We start from the raw sequence: 21,406 nt of genomic DNA, 5'->3' as shown, positions 1-21,406 counted from the left end.
ATGAAACAACTGTGAAAAAGAGAAAAAGAAAAAGAAAATGTATATGGTTCAACCCACCGTTTTGCTGTTCAGTGAAAACAAATGTGGGAAACAAATTCTTAAAAATAATAAAGAAGCATTTTAGCAAAGAAAGCAAACTAAATAAATATGTCAACAGCAACTGCATAAAGCTAAGTTACAGCTGTATGCCAAATATCGAAATGACAATCAAAAGCCACAACAAAAAACTGTTGAATAAAGAAAAAATCACAGATGAGACGTGCAATTGCAGGGACAAAAATAAATGCCCCCTGAAAGGTGGCAATTGTAGAACTGAAAACGTCATACATGAAGCTTCAGTAAGCGCAAAAAACGAAACCAAAACATATATTGGAATAACAGCAAATCAATTAAAGAAAAGAATTTCAACGCACAATACAACAATCAATTGCAAACCTGATAACAGAAACTACAATAAATACGTTAATTCAACAGAACTATCAAAACTAATTCACAAATTAAAAAACGAAGGAGAGCATTACAAAATAAATTAAAAGATCCTAGAAAAAGTAAACAAACACCAACCAGGAAAAACAACATGCAAGCTTTGCTTGAAAGAAGCCCTCAAGATATTACAAGCAAGTAACAACTGTATCAACAAAAAATCCGAACTTATGGGCAGTTGCAGACATAGGAACAAATTTCTGTTGATGAATTGGAAGCAAGCAATTAGCTAGCATAACAAATGTTCAAATTAGGGTTTTGAATTTTGAGTTTTATTTGTTGTTTTTTATTATTTTGTTTCGTTAAATGTTAAATATTCCGTTTCAACTTAAGTTCATGCATTGTGTTTAACCATTACTAGTTAATATGTTGCTTTTTAATGTTTTGTTTTTTTTCGAAGTATATTAAGAATTAAAGCCAATCCTTTTGCCAAAACCTTTAACTATAATCAAACATTCTGATATTATTATTATTATAATTACAATACAATATATTTATCTAATTGCTAACTTAATCTAATCAAAATAATTAACAAAAAGCATTTCTACTTTCTCTCTCTCTTTTTTCTCTCTCTTTTTACTTTCATTTACTTTCTTTTTACGCATGAATAGTTATTTTGTATTTATTAATAGTTGCCTAAAACGTGCTTATTCTTATTTTGTTGAAGCCTGAAGAGATTGACTACCTGTCTTTCGAAACAGCTGTTGTTAAACAAAATAAACTATAGCACTCTATTTGTAAACAATAACTTATTTTATTTTGAATAAAAAGTAGTTTTTGAAATTTTGTTAATATTTTTTTTTTTAATTTAACATGTTTACTGAAAGAATTGTTATTATATAAAACTTAAATTTCATCTTAAAAAAGAAAAAAAAATTAAATGAGTGTTTTAGTTGAAAAAGTACTTTAAAATAAATTGGTTAATAAAGTTAGGGCTAGGAAATTTTAAAATACTCTAACGTAGTAAGTATTTTTTCATAACTTTTTTGTTTTTTAAGATATTGCATTTGATTTTTCTTTTTTTATAAACAAGTATGTACTTCAATATGATGAATTTAAACTGATATATACTTTATCGACTAATGAGCAATTTAAAACTGATATAGTACTACTAAAAAAAATTGCTTAACTATATAAAATGTCAATTTTTGTACCAATTTAAAAAAAATATTTTAAGTTCATTAAGTAAACTATAAGATAAAAAAAACTAGGGAAATAAAATAAATATTTATAAAATACTTGAATACTAGTTGTTTAGATAAGTCATGAGTTTGTAGGTGAAACGTTTAAATATTATTAATCACTAAACTTCAAAATTTCAACTATAATTACACTTTTTAAGACTTAAAGTCTAAACTATTAGATAGTTTTATGTTTTAAATATTCATTTAGAAAACTATTACATATTCATTGGTAACCATTAATTATTTTAAAAATATAAACTTAATTTAAGAGTAGTTTTTTTTATAAAACTTATTCTTACAATGGTTTTTAAAGTTGTAAAATGTCTGTTATAAATCAAATAAATTAATCAATTCATTAAAGCAATTAAAAATAAATACTTTTATAGTTATATGATATATTGCAATATAGTACATTATAATCGTTTATTATAAAAAAAACAGTTTTCGATCTGTGCGTATTGTTTTTACTTTGTTCTAAATAAATATTTTATATACAACTTTCAATAGAAATTAAACAAGTGTACAACAATTTAAACGTATACTAAAATATAAATTTACAAAAATATTAATGTAAGGTAAGAGTAAAACAATGAGATTACATTATATCTAAAATTAACCGTAACAAAATTTAGTTTTTGTAACAGAATAATAAAAATATTACTTAAACCGTTTTTAATAAGTAAAGTATTTGTTTTTTTTGTAGAAATAACAAATAAGATTTAAAACTAAGCTTTAATTAACAAGAGGATGTTTTTCGTTTTTATTTGTTTTGTGCTTAGGCTAATATTCATTAGCATTCTCAGCTTCAGTTATAAGCAGAAAAAGTTCAAGTTTTTGTTTAAAGGAACACACCTGTTTGCACAGTTGTTCGCAAATGTCTGCATTTACTTATTAAAATCCTTATTGAAGATAATGTTGAATTTAAAAGTACAGTACTTAAGTTTTAAACTATCGGAAGGTTGTAAATAATCTACTAGTCAACTTATTTATTGCAAATTTTTAATTTGAATACAGCCTAAAGTTGTTAAAACTTAACATTTTTCTAAAATATAACTAAATCAACTTACATTTTCCTCGAAACTAACTTTATTTTTAAATGTTTTAAAATCAGATTTATCATTTTTTTTAAACAATATATTTAATTTAAAAACGGCTTATTCAAATTAGCTTTAACTTAAGCTTTTACCCTTAAAGCAAATAATATTATATATTTAAAACTCAAAAGGCTTGTTAAGCTTCGTTGCTAAAGTAATTTATAAATAAAAATATAATAATTAAAAATTTAACATAGGATTGGTATAAGGTTCAACTATCAATTTTTCGTAAACACAAAAAAAGGCTTAATTGTTCAAGTTTTAGTCTTAAAATAAATAAAAATGTAAAAGTGTTTAGTAAGAAGAAAATTTCTAAAAAGTGTAATAAATTCAATAACAATTGTCATTAAAGCAAATTATACAGAATAAAATATTATCTAGATACAACATACATACAAAGATTTTTTGTATACCAATATAATATTATTAAAAAATACTTTACAAAGCATATATTTTTTTATATCGAAGCAAAAGTAATTTAATAAAACTTTTTATACCTTACAGAATTTAGTTAACATTTTTAGTTAAAAAATAAAACTTGACAAAATTGTTAAGCACTCTTCAAATTGTTTTTTATATTTGTTCGTTGTAAGTTTGTTGTTATATTAAGACTACACAATCAGACCATGTAAACTTTGTTTATACTATGAATTCGGCTGTGCATGTTGTGCTCAAAAATTACTTATGTTCAAAGTACACTATATTGAAATCAAAGGCAATCAGTGTGGTGTAAACAAAACAATCGAATAAACCTTTTAAAAAACCTGGTTTTTTATCTTCCTACGTTTCAATCCACTGTTGCTTTATTTTTTAAATCTTTTGTAGATAGATGGCTGACTTTTGTTGTGGCTATTAGCAAGCTCTTCCGACTTATTAGTGCTGACATTCAAGCAGCTTAGATCATGCTTAAACACACAACTTTTGCCAGCTTATGCGCCTGTCAACTCTCGCTGTACAACAGAGGCTCTCGGAATCGTTGCCAACTATCATAAAATGACCGAGCCAGAGAAGCCTGCGCTGGCTGAGAGTAAACATAGTGGTGAGACCAGCTCGTCTCGACTTTTTTCTCCTTGATTTGTTTCCATGTAATTCTAAGGATATAAATAAGGTAACGTAAAATGAAACTTTCTCCTGTTTTTTTCTCCTGCACACTCGACACGAGGTAACTATTTAAGGACTTTATTTCAAAGTACTTCGTACACAAATACAATGAATGTAAATCTTTGCGCGAACTCTTAGTTTTCGATTGTCCGAAGCTTCTGTTGTTAGGAAGGCGAACATGCCTGAAGCTTTGACAAAGCAACAACTGCTTTCTGTTTGCAACGATGCAATTGCCGAACCAACTGAACTCAGTGGATAGTATTTTTTCATAGTGAGTTACAAGTGAAGCATTGTTAGCAAACAGGAGGTCACGTGGTGCGAAACTTCTTCACCTCTTAGATGCGCCATCTCAGGCGACCATCAGTTCTGGTGTGGAGCTTTAATCCCATACCCGGCAACCTGAATGCGCTTTTAACTGAAACTTAAAAGAAATTTTCTTAATGAGTTGAGCAAACTATGCTTTAAATAATTTTTAATTTGAAATGAGTCAGAAAAGCTTCCTTTGTATTGGATGGTTGTCGTTGTTGTGTTTGTTTGAAAATATTTAACAATTTGAAAAAACTTGGAGGACGCTCAGTCTTTAAAATGAGATCTGCAGTACTTTTTAACAATATACATCAAAAGCTTAGTAGTTTCGATAAAGTGTTGTACAAAAAATTGCATTTGTCTTGTAGTTGTCGTACAGAGAAATCAACACCAGCGGTATAACGTTTAAACCTGAATTCAAATTGCAATTCGGCATGTATTCTTTCAGCTAGATTCTCCAGTAAACAAAATATAAAAACAAGAAAAAGTTTAGCTAAGAAGGCAAACTTCTGTGTGGTTGTTGCAATTTAAAGAAAACAGTTCTTTATGAAAATGACCTTTCTTAGCACTATGCTCGAGTAGTGGCACCATACCTTTTCTCCGATATTTGAATAAAGTTTGAATTCCAAGGTGAAACAAGACATGTAACAAGGTGAAGTTGTAGTTGTTGCTGATGCAGAAGGATCTCACTATTTACAATGACTTGCGGTATGAGTGGCATCATCGTTGCTGTTTGAACAAACAACAGCGTAACTGAGCAGCACAAGACTGCCTGCGAAATAACAATTTTCTGATCTGAGATTTGCAGGAACAACCGGATTACGGGTTTAAGAAATTCAACCTGAAATTTGCGCGGGTAATGCCACGCAGTATTGGTCACATTAGTGGCTATGGTGAACTGCGGTGGAGGTTTACTAGAAAGTAGTTTAGCACCATATAGACTGCAGGGGGGTTTATAATCAGGGTCCATGGTAGTTATTCATTCAAATTTATTCAGTTATAAAACCAATACAAATAAAAACAAATCTAGACAATTGACAAATTAACCAAACAAAAAACTTAGCAGTTAAGTAATTAAAATTAATATAAGCCTTAATTAATTTGTATATAACAACAGTTAAAATTTTTCTTTGTTCAAACTGAAAAAAAATAACTGCTGGGTTCAAATTAAGTACTCAAAGCCAAACATACAACCTTTGTTCCAATAAGCAGTAAATTCAAATACGAACCAGCTACAAATGAACTTCTTCAATTACTCAGAGTCAAGTATACAACCTGTGTTCCAATAAGCAGTGAACTGACTGCAAGCAAGTTATTAGATTTTTTTCTACCTTAAAAACAACGTCAGCAACAATGCATTTTATATTTAATTACAAGTGACTTGCAATTAGCAAGTTTGTTGATTAATGATTGACCGTTCAGTTTCATTTCGACAATCATGAAACTACTTATTATCAAGATACATTGCATCACAAATCTATCCAAGTGTTTAAAACTCATCTTTTTATTTAATTTTTCATAAAGGTTCCTTTAAATTCCCAAAGCTTTCAATTGGCCGAAATCATGAACAAAAGTATTTGTGATGGGCGAAGGTTTTGCAGAGCTAGTGCCGCATCAGTTCTAACTCCTATTAGAATAATATTTACGAAATAGTTCAGTGAAATCAGTTATGCATTTTTGAGAAAAATAGTAATACTTATGAAAAAGCTTGGAAATGTATTTAATATACATAATTTCACAGTCTTTTAAAATGAAATTAGTGGCTTAAAATGACAACTACTAGTAATAAATTACTTTTACTATTAATAATTTCACAGCCATTTAAAATAAAATTAGAGGTTTAAAATTACTGCCTATTTGTAATAAAATATTTCTACTAATTATAACTACACGGCTAGTTAAAATAAAGTCATTCATTTTAAATATTATTTAGTTGCAATACTAGTTTAAATTCACCGCCATTTAAATGAAGTAAGGCGTTAAAATTGACTACCTATTTATAAAGATAGATGTTTACTAACTCAATTTCTCAGTCATTTAAAATGAAATTAGTCTTTTTACTGTTCTCACTTCTCGCCCACCTCCTATGCGACGGTCAGCTTTCCAACTTGGGCGAGTGCCAAATGCGGACCACCTTCCACTGCGGCGGGGATGAAACCCCAACAAGCGGCGGTCTCCCTTCCCGCGGTCTGCCCGGAAAGCGCGGCCAGAAAGGAGAGAACGGAGCAGACGGGGAGAGGGGAATCACCGGAGAAACCGGCAAGCAGGGCGTGAAAGGTCGGTTGAAATTTGTTTTAGTTTTAGCCAGTTTAAAAGTATTTTTTTACACACATGTGTATTTGATATTTTACAGATATGTTTTCAACTTACTTTTATATTCTAAGAACTTAAAATTTTTTTTGATATTTTTTAAGTTTTGGTTAATACGATATAGTTTAATGTTTGTTCTCTAATATTGTTTTTTTATATTAATGTATACTTGGTAGTCTTGTGTTTTTAAACTAATGTGTTGTATTCTAAATAGCTTTTAAGCCTTTTTTGTTCTTTATTACGCTTCGATTTAAAAGTATATATAAAATATATGATTTTAAATAATATATTATAACTAAATCAGGAATAAAGATTATTTAATTAAGTTATTAAAATTTAGTTAAGTAAAATAATTTATTATTTAAATACATTTTCAAATCTCTAAGAAGAATTATGATTAGTTAGGTCTATCTTTATTTGTAAACCTTTACACTATACTCTACTTTGTTATGATGTCATTTAGCCTGATCATAAATACAAAGACAAATAAGTTGTTGATAATTTTAGAATTTTTTTTGTTTTTAGGTGAGCCTGGTGTAGACTACAACATTACCGAAATAGAACATCTAAAACACGAAAACAAGAAAATAAAAAAGAAGTTGCATGTTTTTAGTAACCACACAGAACATTTAGAGCGTGAATTGAAACAGCTAAAAGAAGAGCAGCAAAATTTGACTCATGACCATAAAATACTGTATAAAAACCACAACCAATTGAAGAATCTTATTTATACATATATGGGAGGTTGTTTTAAATGTTTAGCATTCACATCCATAATCATAATTGAAAGTTAGAAAGTTGTCATTTTTTATAAGGTTTTATTTTGTTAAACATTTTTTACACTATGTATACAATTATGAAACTAAACAAACCTTTTAAAAGAATGAAAGTTACTTTACTACTAGTTATATGTAATATATATACACATATTTTGATTATATATATGTATACTAATCAAAATTTTAAGTTGTAAAAAAAAGATATTGAAACATTCTCATCTCTAGGAAAGCCTTGTGCTGTAGATGACATTGAAATCAAGAATGGAAGTTTAAGTGACATTATAGGCAATCTTATCCCAACCGGTACAAAAATATCTGTCGTTTGCGACCCTGGTTACCGACTTGGAGAAGAAAATCCAGTTTGCCAAGACGGAACATTTTCAAAAACAAGCAAAGTTATAGATATTTGCGAACGTTCGTAACTTTATTGTTTTAGGTTTAAACAACTATAAGAATTTTGATAAATTTTTTATTAACACAGATTTACAAACGAAAGATCTATACCAAAAAATTAAAAACTAAATAGTAATCAACTTGGCTACATAAGCTAGGTTTTGTAAAGTTGGTTTACTTTAAGTTAAAATTTCTAACAAATTTAAAGATAGACATACTTTTCAAAACTTGTTAATATTTTTTAGTTACTAGAGACTCGTAAGTTTCAAATTGATAAAAACAGTTTTTTTGTAAAATACATTTTATACAATAAGATATATCAGACACACAATTTAAACAAAACTAGATATATTTCGAGCAATTCTCATCCGTTGAGTACAAAGCTAGCAATAGATAAGATTTTAAAAACTTATATAGTAACCAAGTAATCAAAAAATCATAAAGTAATCAAGAGTTTAATAAATAACAAAATCAGTTAGTAACGAATAAAATCATTTAGGTTTACTTACATTATAATTAATCTACAGTAAAACAAACATAAATAAAATGAAAAATTCTTATAAAATGTTACGAAAATAAAGAAACAGTAGAGTCAAAAATTTTTTGATTACATAAAACGGGTTTCCTTAACAAATTACAAGTAGTTTCTAATTTGGTCAAATCAAAAACATTACTACAAGTAATAATAATCTTAAATCTATTCAGATTATAACTGTTTGCTCATATTGAATTATTAACCAATTGTTCTGCAATGGATAAACGATTAGATGCATTTAAAACCTTGACCGGTATATAATATTTCGTTTTTGAAAAACATAAGTATTTCTATTTTATATAAACAGAATTATATATGATTTTATTTAAATTTTGTGTCTTGTGTATATTTATTGTATAATTGCTGGTCACTTATGTTCAAAAAATTTTTACTCATTCTCAGCATTTAAGTATACAAAAGTAATTTCTAGTTAGAGGGCTGTAATTATTTTCCAAATTAATTTTTTTTAATGTTTTTAAACCTAACATTTAATTTCGTTATAGAAGCATTTAAAGACATAAAAACGTTTTATCATTTTCAAAAACAACTAAATATATCAATTAACAACACTCATAAATTTACTTGACTTAACAAGAAAATATTGATAAACAATTTATTACTTTTTTTATTTGATTTTCAGCTGTACGTGATTGTAATGACGTCAAGAAATCCAACTCCGACGCTCAAAATGGTGTTTATACTATAAAACCCTTTGAAGATGTTACACAAAACTTAGAAGCTTTTTGTCAGTTCGACTCTGATAACAATGGGTGGACAGTCAGTTTTCTAGAAAATCACTTTTAAGTGTACTATTTTTTATGATTCAACCTTTTTTTTTACTAAAAATAAAACCGAACCATTTGAAAATCTCATTTCAATTTTATTTATTGAAAATTACACTAAACTGCGTAACTGCCTAGTTTTTTTTTAAGCGTTGAACATTATTACATTTGTATAAGAATATAAAATTAATGTTAATTCTTTGTATAATTTTGTACACTTGTAAACAAACAGTAGCAACTCATTACATAACTTTGTACACTATTTTTAAAACGTTTATCATGTTACCTTGTTCCCAGGTCTTACAAAAAAGGTCAGACTCGTCAACGAGCTTCAAAAGAAATTGGTCGGATTACGTCACGGGGTTCGGTGAGAAAACAGGAAATTACTGGCTCGGTTTGTTTATCATTAGTGTATTTCGTCTGTAAATTACCACAATTTAACTGTTTGTTACATAAAATAAAGTTGAGCAGTTTGTTTATTGGTTTACTTTAATATATATAAATTTCATTTGTATATTGTTACAACAAAACTGTATTTGATGATGAACGTGTAGTTGATTAAAATTAAATTTTATTAAGTTATTGAAATTTCAATATATATACAAATATATATTTTAATATTGTACCATAGAACTAAAGTTTAATTAATTAAAAGGGTTAGAGAACATGTACGCACTTCTGAAAGAAAGAGATTTCGTGCTTAGAATTGAGCTTGAAAAACTTAATGGAGAAACTGCATACGCCGAATATGAGTTAGAATTTTTTAATTTCAAACACAAATAAAAAATATAAATTGAAAAAAACTAGGTTGTTAAACTTTATAAGTATAAATTAGTACTTACTTATAAAATTCGATTATACTAAAAAATGTCATTTTACAGAAAATTTAAACAAAATAAAATTTACACAAAACAAAACTTACAGATATATGGGTTAAAAATTAATATTTGCTGTACTTCATTGATAAAACTAAAAGTTATTTTTGCTATAAATTCAATATTCTTCCAAGTATTTATTTTCGTCTCGTATATTTAATAATCTTACATAGTATTGCACCAGTACTGAATTTTACAGTTCATATCAGCTTTCTCGTTTGATTCTATTTAACTTGGTAACTTGTAGCATTAAATGAGGAACAAAATATTGGGAGAGTTAATAAAATTGTTTAACATTCCGTTTTAATGGTTTTATTTTTTTAGTGAGTTTTACCTGGGAAGTGAATCTGAGAAGTTTACTATACATATTGGCCAGCACTCAGGAACTGCCGGTAAACATTTTTATTTGTTTTTAATTTTTCGTACAACTCAAAGCAATTTTTGTTCTATAGTTTAAAATATGGTTTATCAACAAAGTTTTTTTTTACGTTTCTTTATAAGGGTTTTTTCTCAAAATAAAGTTGAATTGGTAAACTATGATTATAAGAATAATTATTTAAGAAAATTATTTTATTTTTATACAACAGGCGATTCGCTGGCTCACCACAATGGAATGAGATTTTCCACCGAAGATCAGGACAATGACCGAAGTTCAGGTAAGTATTAAATTGCGTAGTTATGAAATAACAATTCAATATACTCAAATTCTATTGTATTTAAACTCATAAAGTTATTGGGGTTTTCAGATTAAACAATAAACAATTTGATTTAACTAATAAACCATTTACTGATTTTTACTTTAAATAACATTTTAATTGAAACCATGTTACTAAACTCCTTCATTTGCTTAAACATTTTTAAATGAAATCGTGCCACCGTTTACGGTTTAAAGTTTTTAGAAACAAAAGACAATCACTTTAAAAGAAAACTTTTATACTATTTGATTTTTTTTTAAAGATTTTCCACTTTAAAACATTTAAATCAAACCTTTCCTTTATTCAAAATATTTTAAAGGAAATTGCGCCACCAAGTATGGAGGTGGAGGATGGTGGTTTAAGAATTGCCATTATTCCAACTTAAACGGGGAATACCAAGACCCGAGTAAGAATGATTACAAAGGATTGAGGTGGCACCATTTCAATAGAAGGCATTCCCTCAAAACTTCAGTTATGATGGTGAAGAGAAAAAACTAATATTTTTATTTGTGTGCCTTTTTAACAGTTTAAATATTTTTACTTTTAAATAATACCTTTTTGCAAACTTTTATAACATTGGTTTCGTATATGTGTAATTGAATACATACTTGTTTTACATTAAATAGTTTTACTACAATTGTTAATTATGTAGTATTTGTAATTAGCTTGTTTAAAATAAATGTTTACAACTTGTAAGTAGATTGCAATTAGTTTTTCAATTTAAATTTTTTTTCTGATTAACTTTTCAGTTTTTCAAATGATTTAGTTTGATAGAAAATGTCTTTTGTAATATATACTATTAGTTTTTCCTTTAAACATCGTAAATATTTTAAGTGTAGCAATAAATATTGAACTTAAAAAAATTGTCGAGTTTGTTATTATAAGTCTAATTAACTCTCTATATGAAGTTTTAAAATAAAGAAAAGAAGTAAATAGTATTATTCATCATTAAATTTATTTCATATAATTGACTAACTTAAGCTATAAAATAAATTTCAATAGCAAAGTTCAAAAATATAATGGTTCAATGTTTTCAATAGATTTCATCAAATAATTTTAAAGCTTTGAAAAGCAGACAAAACAAAACTAAATGAAAAAATACTTCAATACAATATTTATGTTTAAACTAAAACTAAGTTTTTTTCAAACAACATAATACCTATACTTGTAATCTAAAAAGCACTTTAAAATACTGTCTACCCTAAATCATTACAAAAGTAAAGTTGTATATAAGTACAAATGCAACAGAAATTCATACAAAAACCCAAAAAGAGTATTCAAATACGTCATAACACCGAAAACTGTATAAAAAACGACTGATGTAAAATTTCGACACGAAAAATGGGTAAAAAGCAAAAAGGTTTGAAAAAGGTTCCTTCAAACGATCGAAGCGACGATTTTTACACTTACGAGTACGTAACAGAAGTCAAGCGATGGTTCGTCAAAGGGTGGCGGGAAAATAAAAATGGCGCCAAAAATAAAGCTAACCGGCAGCGACCGCAGGTTGTTTTGCTTGTAAATATAAATGCATCAGTAAATTAATCATCGCAATTAAGAGTTTTTAGAAGATACAGTTTACCTTAAACTAGTGTTTACAAAGCTCATTTTCATAACCAGTAATTTGTTTGAATTAAAAAAATAACACTATTAATAGATGCTTTTATGGACAAGACGTTAAACGGTAGCTAAGTGGTGTTTGACTCGATAACCGAAAGGTTCTTTTTCGTGCACCAGGTTTTAGGATCAAATATTTTTAACGTCTTTTTGGTTGTTCGATAAATTATAACTACAATATCTCCCTTTACCAGTCTAGCCAAACTTACATTTATGCCACCATACTCATTATTTCCCTGGCAGCCAAAATTGTCTTAAAGATAAGTTACTTTGGGAAACACTGATTTATATTAATCGTTAGTGTTTGTCTTGAAATATGGACGTTCGTATTCATAATAAAGTAGTTTCTTTAAAAATACTTATATGCTTTTGTTGATAGATAGTTTTAATTTTTCAAAAATATTCATAAGACTCAAGGTACCAAGCAATTTCCAGATCAAAATAAAAAACAGGTTTTAAAATTTTTTCAAGCATTATTAAGTTGTGTTAGGATAAACATTTACATAAATTATCTTTTACAAGATTTATATAGTCGTTTTACAGTAAACAAAAGTAAGATTCTTTTATTAAAACTTTGTTATTAAAGTTTATTTTATATCTAACCCAGTGATCTACCTAATCCACAAAACTACAGTTCAACCGAATCCGAATCCACTTAACTAAATTCTCTCAAAAGTTTCAATTTGTAAAACTACTTTTTGAAATGTTTATTTTTCGTAAGGGGATAATGTTTATGTTTATCATAAATATAACATTTATCATAATTACCATACGTCTTCGTGCAACTTTGTCTTTGTGCAATTTCAACCTGTTACCATATAGTGTACATGTTTTAAACATAATTCAGTAGTATTAAAATTATAACTTACACTAACTCCTTTGCAAGCTGTATATAGGCTTTTTAACAAATAAAACATTTTACTTATTATATGTTGTCATTAAAGCTGTTTTAAAATCTTAAATAGTGATCTACCAAATACACAAAATAAGAGTTCAGCCGGATCCGAGTCCACTTAACTTAAGTCTCTGAAACGTTTCACTGTCTTACACTTTGAATTAAGTATTTTTCCCAAAGTTTGACATATTTTTATTTATCTTAGGGGTTAGAAACTTTTCTAGTCGATAAAGAGACTTGCAATATAAGCATTTTGCGGGCTGGATATATTAAAAATAATTTTAGTGGGCATCATAACTTCAAAAAATAGTAATTTTTTTATGTTCTTAATCGCAAAAATGCATCAAAATAAACATTAAGTACCCGGGAAGCAAAAAGAAATTGGTTGCATGTTTGAAGTGCAGATTTGTTATAAAAAGCTCTTTCTTAGTTGTTTTGCGCAAATGTTTTCGAGCTAAAAAGTAATTATCAGGCCAGATATTTCTACGTAACGGGCCAAATCCTTGAACTAAGCTTTTTAATAAAAAAAATTTAATCACTTTCGCTTTATTGATCATTTAGTAAGTACAGATGCTTTGCCAACTTCTACCTATGATCGTCTTCAATACTTGCTAATATGCTATGTATTGAAACTGTGAATTTTTTTTAATCGATAATTTACTGGTGTCTTTTCAGAAAACGATTAGTTATATTTTTGTGTGATTTTTTCTTTGCATAAAGACATTTTGAAACTAAAAAATTACTTTTGTTGGTTTCAAAAAACTGGATTCAGATCTGTTTAGGGTAAAAAATGCCAAATAAAGTGATATACTAGATATGTATTCGGTAGTATACTAATTTGGCATGTCGACTAATCTTAACACTTGTATTAATACAAGAACATATTGATATTAATGAACAAATAGTGAAATACTAATACAGCATACCAATTTAGTAAAAACCTTTAGCAAACTTTTTACGTAAAACCTTTAGCAAATTTTGCCTAACGATATTTCTAGCCGCAGGCGCAACAGTCAACAGCGGCAAGACAAGTACAAGGAGAAATGTCACAAAGACAACGAACACCAGGAGAAATGTCACAAGGACAACAAACACCAGGAGAAATGTTACCAGCACAACAAACGCAAGAAGAAACGTCATCAGGACAACAAACACCAGGAGAAATGTCAACGGGAGAAATGTCGCGTGACAGAAGGACAAACATTGTCAAGGTGTGGTCGATGAAGCACTGCGTAGCGCCAATTCTCATCGCGTTTCTGCTGGTCGGTGTTGCGACTGCGGGTTTTTTTTTTATTTTGGCGGGAAAACAATTGAGACGATTTAAGCGTTGACAACTCCTTAAACGTCACAGTGGAACAGAATGCTACAAGTCTGAGTTTATTCAAATAGTTTTATCTTTTATTTTAAGATACGATTGTTTGTTCTGTTTTTATTTTTGAGATTATTTTTTACTGATCGTAACGCAGGTAATTTTTGTTTTTGAATAAGAAAATCTCGTACTGGTTGTAATAGTTTATATTAATACGTCAGAGTACAATGATATTTACTATTTTACTTTTACAACTTTGTTGTCAATTTTTAAATCAGTACAGCTATGAAAGTTAAAAGGTATAAATTTAAGTTTATATAAAATTGCCATTTCTAATCGATTTTATCTTTAGTTTTTTTTTACACTGGCTTAAAGAGGCTTAAACTGTTTAATAAGATTAACAAAAGTACTTAAAGTCAGACAAAATATAATTATTATTTCAGGCGATGAAATAAACTGAAAGCGTCGACGTTTTACAAGTTCCTACAGTTATATCAAGAACCACAGCAAAAAAGAAAATTATTAAGAAACTTATACTGTATTTGTACTTCAATTCTAAAGAATTATTAAAATCGCTTGAAATTTTTTAACAGTATAAAAGTTAAAATATTTGTATCACACAAGATTGCATTTAATGTTGAAAATTTCCCAATTACTTTCTCGACAGAAACTGTCTGGATAAGTGAATAAGCACTGTACCTAGAGGGTAATGTCCGAACAAAGTTTAAATATTTGTACTTATGAAAGTTTTAGAAACTAAAACTTTTTGATACTTTCCAGAAGCCTTATCTAATTTAAGAATTTTAAATAAAAAAATTAAAAATTTTCTAAAAAGTTTTAATATTAATAGGATACACAATTACAACCTTTATCTCTTTTAAAATAGAAAAACTTCAGTATTACTAACCTCTCTACAACTATAAAAAAAAATTAAATTGTACCTACCCTTTTAGAATTAAAGTTAAACTAACCAAAATAAAACTAAAAAAAAATCTATTTTCGCAAAAAAAAATCCATATGACTTATTTAATAGATTACATCGTTTCGTCTTATTGTAAGCAAATCTGGGCAACCAACAAAGTTTAAGGAAAACATCAGTTTAAATTGATTTAAATCAAGGAATGTCAGTAAAAATTGCACATTTTTAACAAACCTTGTTTATGATGTTGTGAGGAGAGAACTTAGGTTGACCAAACACCTTAGGTTGAAACAAATATGGATGTCCAGGCTTGTGTTGAACAAAAATCGACATCAAAGCCATTCAAAAAGGGTAAAAACAAGCCACAAACTTTCCGAGAAAAAAATATTTTGGATTTTAAAGAAGTTAAACATCAACGAGGCAACTGAAAAACTGATACTAAGCTGCTATGGTAATTACCTAGCATGATATCGCCCAATATCGAGCTAAAGTTATAAAGTTAGCATTATATTCATTTTTATCTTCAATGTGTTTTTTAATCATAATCTAAGACAAAAACTCAATTTTTTTGGCTTATATGTCTAGTGTTAAAAGATACTTTTTTTTAAAACAAGTTATATAAATATATAAAAAAGGCCAAATTTATAAATGATAATCTAATAAAATTTCAACGCTGTAGTAATTTGTACTACAATTGTATTATGTAGTTAAACTGTCGTAAGAAAAAGCTTATTACATAAAACTCAAAGCGATAAAAACGCTTTATATTGTAAAATAAAAGCGTTTAAGCACTTAAGTTTTATTAGTTTGTGATAAATAAACTTAACCTTAATTTTGTATACGTATACGTGTATTTATAGCTTGTTATGTAAATAGAACAAAGTATCTTTTTAGACTAATCATACGAGGCTAAATATTTTTTGATACTGATGCGACATCAATTATAGGCTACTACCAAAAAAAAATTGAGATCAAAAATACTTATAAATAATTACCTAATTAAATACAAACATTAGGTTTACTAATCTGCATCTAGTTATCCGCTGGTTCTATATTAATTTTCAATAAACATAATAATTGTTTGGTTGTAGATTCGAAGAAAATACTTACAAACTGTTTGGAGTTTCTTGATTTATTCAAGCAATATGCTTTAATCTTTTAGCGAAGCTTGCATTTGTTTAACATCTTTGAAACTCAACAAAACTAGTTCATTGTACTGTAAGTTTTACAGATAAACATATCAAAAAAGCAGGGGCGTGTTTTGACTGGTTTCCTGTTTCCTAGGAACTCCCTGAAAAAAAAAAGAAAAAAGAAAAAAAGATTCTTAGAATATCACTAAAAACGTTGTGTATTGACTTTGTTTTGATTATTAAATAAACTTTGAATAATGAATGTTGAATTTATAAAACAGAAACATTAAAAAGTTTTCTTAACAAAAAATGCTCTTTTTTTGCCAAGCTGAAATAGATTTTAAATTCAGTTGTGACGTCATAATAGGTAAAAGTTTTAAAGTAGAATTTTCTATCTAGGAAAATTTTTACTAAGATGCTGTTAGTTCCATCTAAAAGTTGTTAATTAGTGTAAATAACTTTTGATACAGTATTGTTTTTGAACTAGTAAGTACAATTTTAATTAAAAAATGTCTAATATAATCACTTAAATTTTATTTTACTAATTTGGTTGTGTATAATAATGTTGTGTTAAGCTTTTGTAATTTAAAATTTATATTTTTGTTTTTTGTGTCAACCACCTGGGTTTAAACTTTGAAAAGTTCAATTTATTCTTGTATCATTTAATAGTAATTTAATTTTTTTTGTTTAAGTTGTTTTATTTTGTATATCTGTTGGCCACAAAGTTAATTCTTAATTTTTTAAAGTTTTTAACTCAGAGAGATTTCAGAATCATTATTAGAATTCCTGCACCATCAGGCAAACATTTAACTATAATTTAAAGATTTTTCAATATAGTCTAAACATTTTTGGTAATTACCTAGGTTGATGTCGCACCAATATCAAGCTGAAATTATATTGTGCTTAATATCTTTTTGAACCATAATTTTAGGCTTAAAATCAATGTTTTATGCCTTGTATGATTGATCTAAAATTATACTTTGTTTTAAACAAGCTATATAAATACATAGTTAGAATTAAACTCATTTGTTATAAACTAAAATACTTAATTAATTTTATTTTACAGTATAGTAATGTATATAAGTTATTGTATCATTTGCGTTGTTCTAAAAATAAAAGCAATTAAATATTTAAGTTTTATTGGTTTATGATATATAAGTTCTAATTATGTATATATATAATTCATTTTTTTAGCCTATAACTATGGTAAAAGAGATTACTTAGAAAAAAATGACAACATTGAATTTATTATTATTATCGCTTGATATTGGTGAGACATCATCCTAGGCAATTACCCATTTTTTTAGTGAAATTTAAATTTTTATAGATTAAATAACTTGAAAAATGTTTTTATTAAAAATATATTTTTTCCGGCTCTTTTAGTTTTAAATTATCTAAAATTCAGCTAAATATTGCGTACTTAACTGGCAGTGCATACCTAAGAAATGCGTACTTAAGCGGGAAATTAAGAAAAAAAAAATTGTGAACCCCCTTTGAAAAAAATATATACACGCCTCTGCAAAAACGGTTTATAGTTTTATGAACTTGAAATATAATTCGACAATTATAGAATTTGATGCATAAAAAGACGTTTCGGTCATCACTCATCAACAAAACTAATAATAGCTGTGATATGGTTGTAAAAAATAAAAATAAAACATCACAAAACTTAACAATTTTTTTTAAAGTTTATTAAACTAAAAGCAGTAAATCTCAACTAGTAAATGTTTTCCTTTTTTTTACAAGTTTTTAGCATAAAACAGTTTTCAATTACAGTACCGCCAGTAAAATAAACGTCACACTATATTTTCTTTCGTAACCTAATCTTATCTCTGGCAAACCAACAATTTTTATCCGAAAAAGAATACTAATTCTCTTTTTTTCGTTGGATCATGCTATAATTAGCTTCAAAACTGTTTTCTACTAACTTGATTAAAACAATAACTATTTTTGTTGAATGGTGAATTTAGCTGTAATTATTAAAATACTTTTCAAACGAACACTAATTTTATATCAGTCAAAAATTAAAAATGTACTTTAAAAATAACGAATCCAATAAAAAGTACCTATAAAAGTTAATTTTTGTTCAACTAGTTTGAGTAGGTGAAGTTGCGCAGATATTTAAAGATTGGAAAAACATTTTACAATTTTTATATTTTCAAATCGGTCAACCGTTCTTACAATTGCATTGCAATTTAAAAACAGTGTTAAACCATTCTTTTCTTTAGTTATAAAACTTTCTATTTATATCAAAATTAAAAACCTGAACTTTTAAATCCTAAAGTCAAGCTAAACTTTTGATCAATTACTTTTTATCAAAGAAATATACTTTATTAAAGTCAGATACACTTACAAGTTCTCTAAAAATATTGATTAAATATGTTAAACTATTAGTAAATATAATTTAGTACTCAGACTTCCTATTTAGGTTCAATATAAAACAAAAAAATAAAAACATGTTTTTTAGTGATAGAGTCTAGCTCAAAGTTTTTGTGTAAACTTTAAAACAGTGAGTGTTTTTTATTTTGAAAATCAAACTTACACTTTCTGTTTTTTTTCGTCAAAAACAATATTAAAACGTTTGTAAAGGTTTCTATTTATACGACAGGAGTCGGTAAACTGCGGGCCAAATGGGGCCTTTAATAGTCTGCGGCCCGCGAGGAACTTTTTAGCCTAAAAATACTTTTTTTAATTAACATTAAAACATAAACATAAAAAATATAACATAAAAATATTTTAACATAAAAATAAACGGTTTTGCAATAAAAACTTAAAACTAGGCTCTTAATTTGATTAATATTTTCTAAAGTGCTATTCTACTGCTTTTTTTTTTTTGTATTTTTGGTTTAAAATAGTATTTTTCTACTAATTATATATTTGTTGTTAAATAATTGCAGCCCTGGACGACTTGTTTCTAAAAAATTGCGGTCCGCAAGCAAATTTTTCTGAGAAAATTGGCCCGCGAATTACAAAAGACTGCCGACCCTTGTTCTAACACTTTCTTTTTAGTTAAGTAGAAGCACCGTATCTCTACCTTAAAGTCCAAATAGTTATCAAAATTTTGATCTTAATAAAAATAAATTATGTTAATAAAATTTTATAGAATTATCACGTTTAAGTATTCTAAATTATTTAACATAATAACTAAACAGTTTAACTTACTCTGTAAATACTAAAGGAAAACTTAATATTAGGCTAATTAAAATTACATAAAACGTAAAAAATTGTGTTTTATGTTACAAAAGTTTAATAACAAAAATACTCAAACAGGTCGTATTTGTTATATAAAGACATAGTAAAATACCGTAGTTTGAAATATATATCTTAATAACTAGTTTACTTTAAACTAAACCATTTACAAAGGCTGTCAAATTTTTTCTACCTTTTTACAATAAAATAAACTTACAATATATTTGAACAAAACTATAAAAAACATTATACATTAAATGTAAAACGTACTTTTTTTTTCAACCATGATCGGGCAAACTGTACAAAAAGTATTTATCAAAGAATAAACAAATAAGCAAATTTAAATTTGTTATAACAAATATTTATAAATGCCCTAAAGTATTAATTGTGAATATAGCATTGCTTATTAATTGTTGTTGCATTAAACATTTGTCCTTAGTACGATGTTTCAGGACCTAATAAAAGATTAAAAGACCTACAAACACTTTTAACGACGCATTAATAACCGGCTTTTAATTTGATATTTTTTATATATAGAGTTGTGTATCAAAACCAAAACTATAGAGTGTAATTAGTTATCACTTAATATTTTTCTTGTATAATAAAAGTAGTTAAACCTTAAACTTAAAATATTTTTGTTAATATTGAAAAAATAGTACAGGTAGTTTGAAATTGGACATTTTAAATAATTCTTTAAGCAAATATGGAAAATGATAAATTATTCAATTAGGAAACAAAATATTTGCATTATTTCCACATATATATCATTTACAAAGCTGAGCAATAATTGCAGCGTTTTTAATTTCCTTATAATGTTTAACAAAAAGTTACATTAAAAGTTTGTTCACATTCCTAAATGCGCAAAAATTTATAAAATTTCAAGATTATATGGTAATATACTTTTATAAGCTCAAGCTTAAAACTACAAAAATTAAAAAAATATTTATTCTTAATCTTTTATTGTTAACGAAGGATTTTTATTAGCAGCTTATAGAGTTTTTTAGTTTTAAAATATTTCTACAATTATAACGTCAAGATTTAAAAGCTGTATAGAATAACTGATACCTTCAGGTTTTTACTGCGTAAATTTTATAACAAACTTTACTAGTTATAGTGACATAACAATTGGTAACACCTACAATCTAACGAGTTATATGATAAAATATATGTTGACTTAAAACAAATTTAACTTATAAACGTTTTAGTTTTTTTAAGAAAATCAGGTAGAGTTGATTAAATTTAATAAAATATCCTGTAAATATTATATTTATATCAATTATATTATATTAAAAAAGTTAATTGTATCTATTAGTTTTGGATGTTTGGTAGGATTTAGTTTTATCTATAAAAATTTTATTAAGTTAGATTTCTACTTCTGTAACAAACTTTAAATCCTTTATTTATTACCAGACATTTATTAAAAAGGTATTTACTATAATTACAAAAAAATCGTTTTCAAACAAACTTAAGTTAAGTTATTAGGCAGTTAAAGTTAAACTGTTATTTTTATCAAGAAAAAATTAAAACCTTTATTTTTATTCGTTTAAAAACTCTAAACTTTCTAGATAAAAGTTTCTATAAAATTAGGCAAACATATTAAACATTTGCAGTTGAAAACATCATTGTAAAAGAGTTTGTGGCGGCTCTAAATAAACAAACTAGAAAGAAATTTTTAATCAGGAGAGTAAAAAGTTTGTTTCAAAATCATAATTATTGTTGTAATAAGTACTCATTTAATACTTATAAAGACTGGTATATTAAAAGTAGATAAACCTCAAACTTTTATTTAATATCATAATTAATCAAAATTAAA

At 26.8% G+C, this 21,406-nt stretch overlaps 2 protein-coding genes across 2 annotated transcripts in view; both read left to right on the top strand.

Moving 5' to 3' along the window:
- Positions 1-6,210: 6,210 nt before the first annotated feature.
- Positions 6,211-21,406, top strand: part of LOC145833139 (angiopoietin-1-like) — a 29,375-nt gene continuing 14,179 nt past the window's right edge. Inside the window, exons 1-4 of the mRNA XM_082940338.1 lie at positions 6,211-6,445; positions 7,004-7,222; positions 7,483-7,671; positions 8,826-8,962. Of these exons, the coding sequence (XP_082796464.1) occupies positions 6,211-6,445; positions 7,004-7,222; positions 7,483-7,671; positions 8,826-8,962 (780 nt within the window). The remainder of the gene's footprint in view (positions 6,446-7,003; positions 7,223-7,482; positions 7,672-8,825; positions 8,963-21,406) is intronic.
- Positions 9,247-11,084, top strand: LOC145833994 (fibrinogen-like protein 1). The gene is made up of 5 exons (XM_082941296.1): positions 9,247-9,361; positions 9,623-9,719; positions 10,167-10,234; positions 10,430-10,498; positions 10,857-11,084. The coding sequence occupies exons 1-5, from the start codon at positions 9,247-9,249 to the stop codon at positions 11,033-11,035; spliced, it is 528 nt and encodes a 175-aa protein (XP_082797422.1). The 3' UTR covers positions 11,036-11,084.

This window comes from Thalia democratica, chromosome 4 (assembly GCF_965202585.1).
Source record: "Thalia democratica chromosome 4, ktThaDemo2.hap1.1, whole genome shotgun sequence".
Classification (NCBI taxonomy): Eukaryota; Metazoa; Chordata; class Thaliacea; order Salpida; family Salpidae; genus Thalia; species Thalia democratica.
This window is presented reverse-complemented; position numbering and strand designations above follow the sequence as displayed.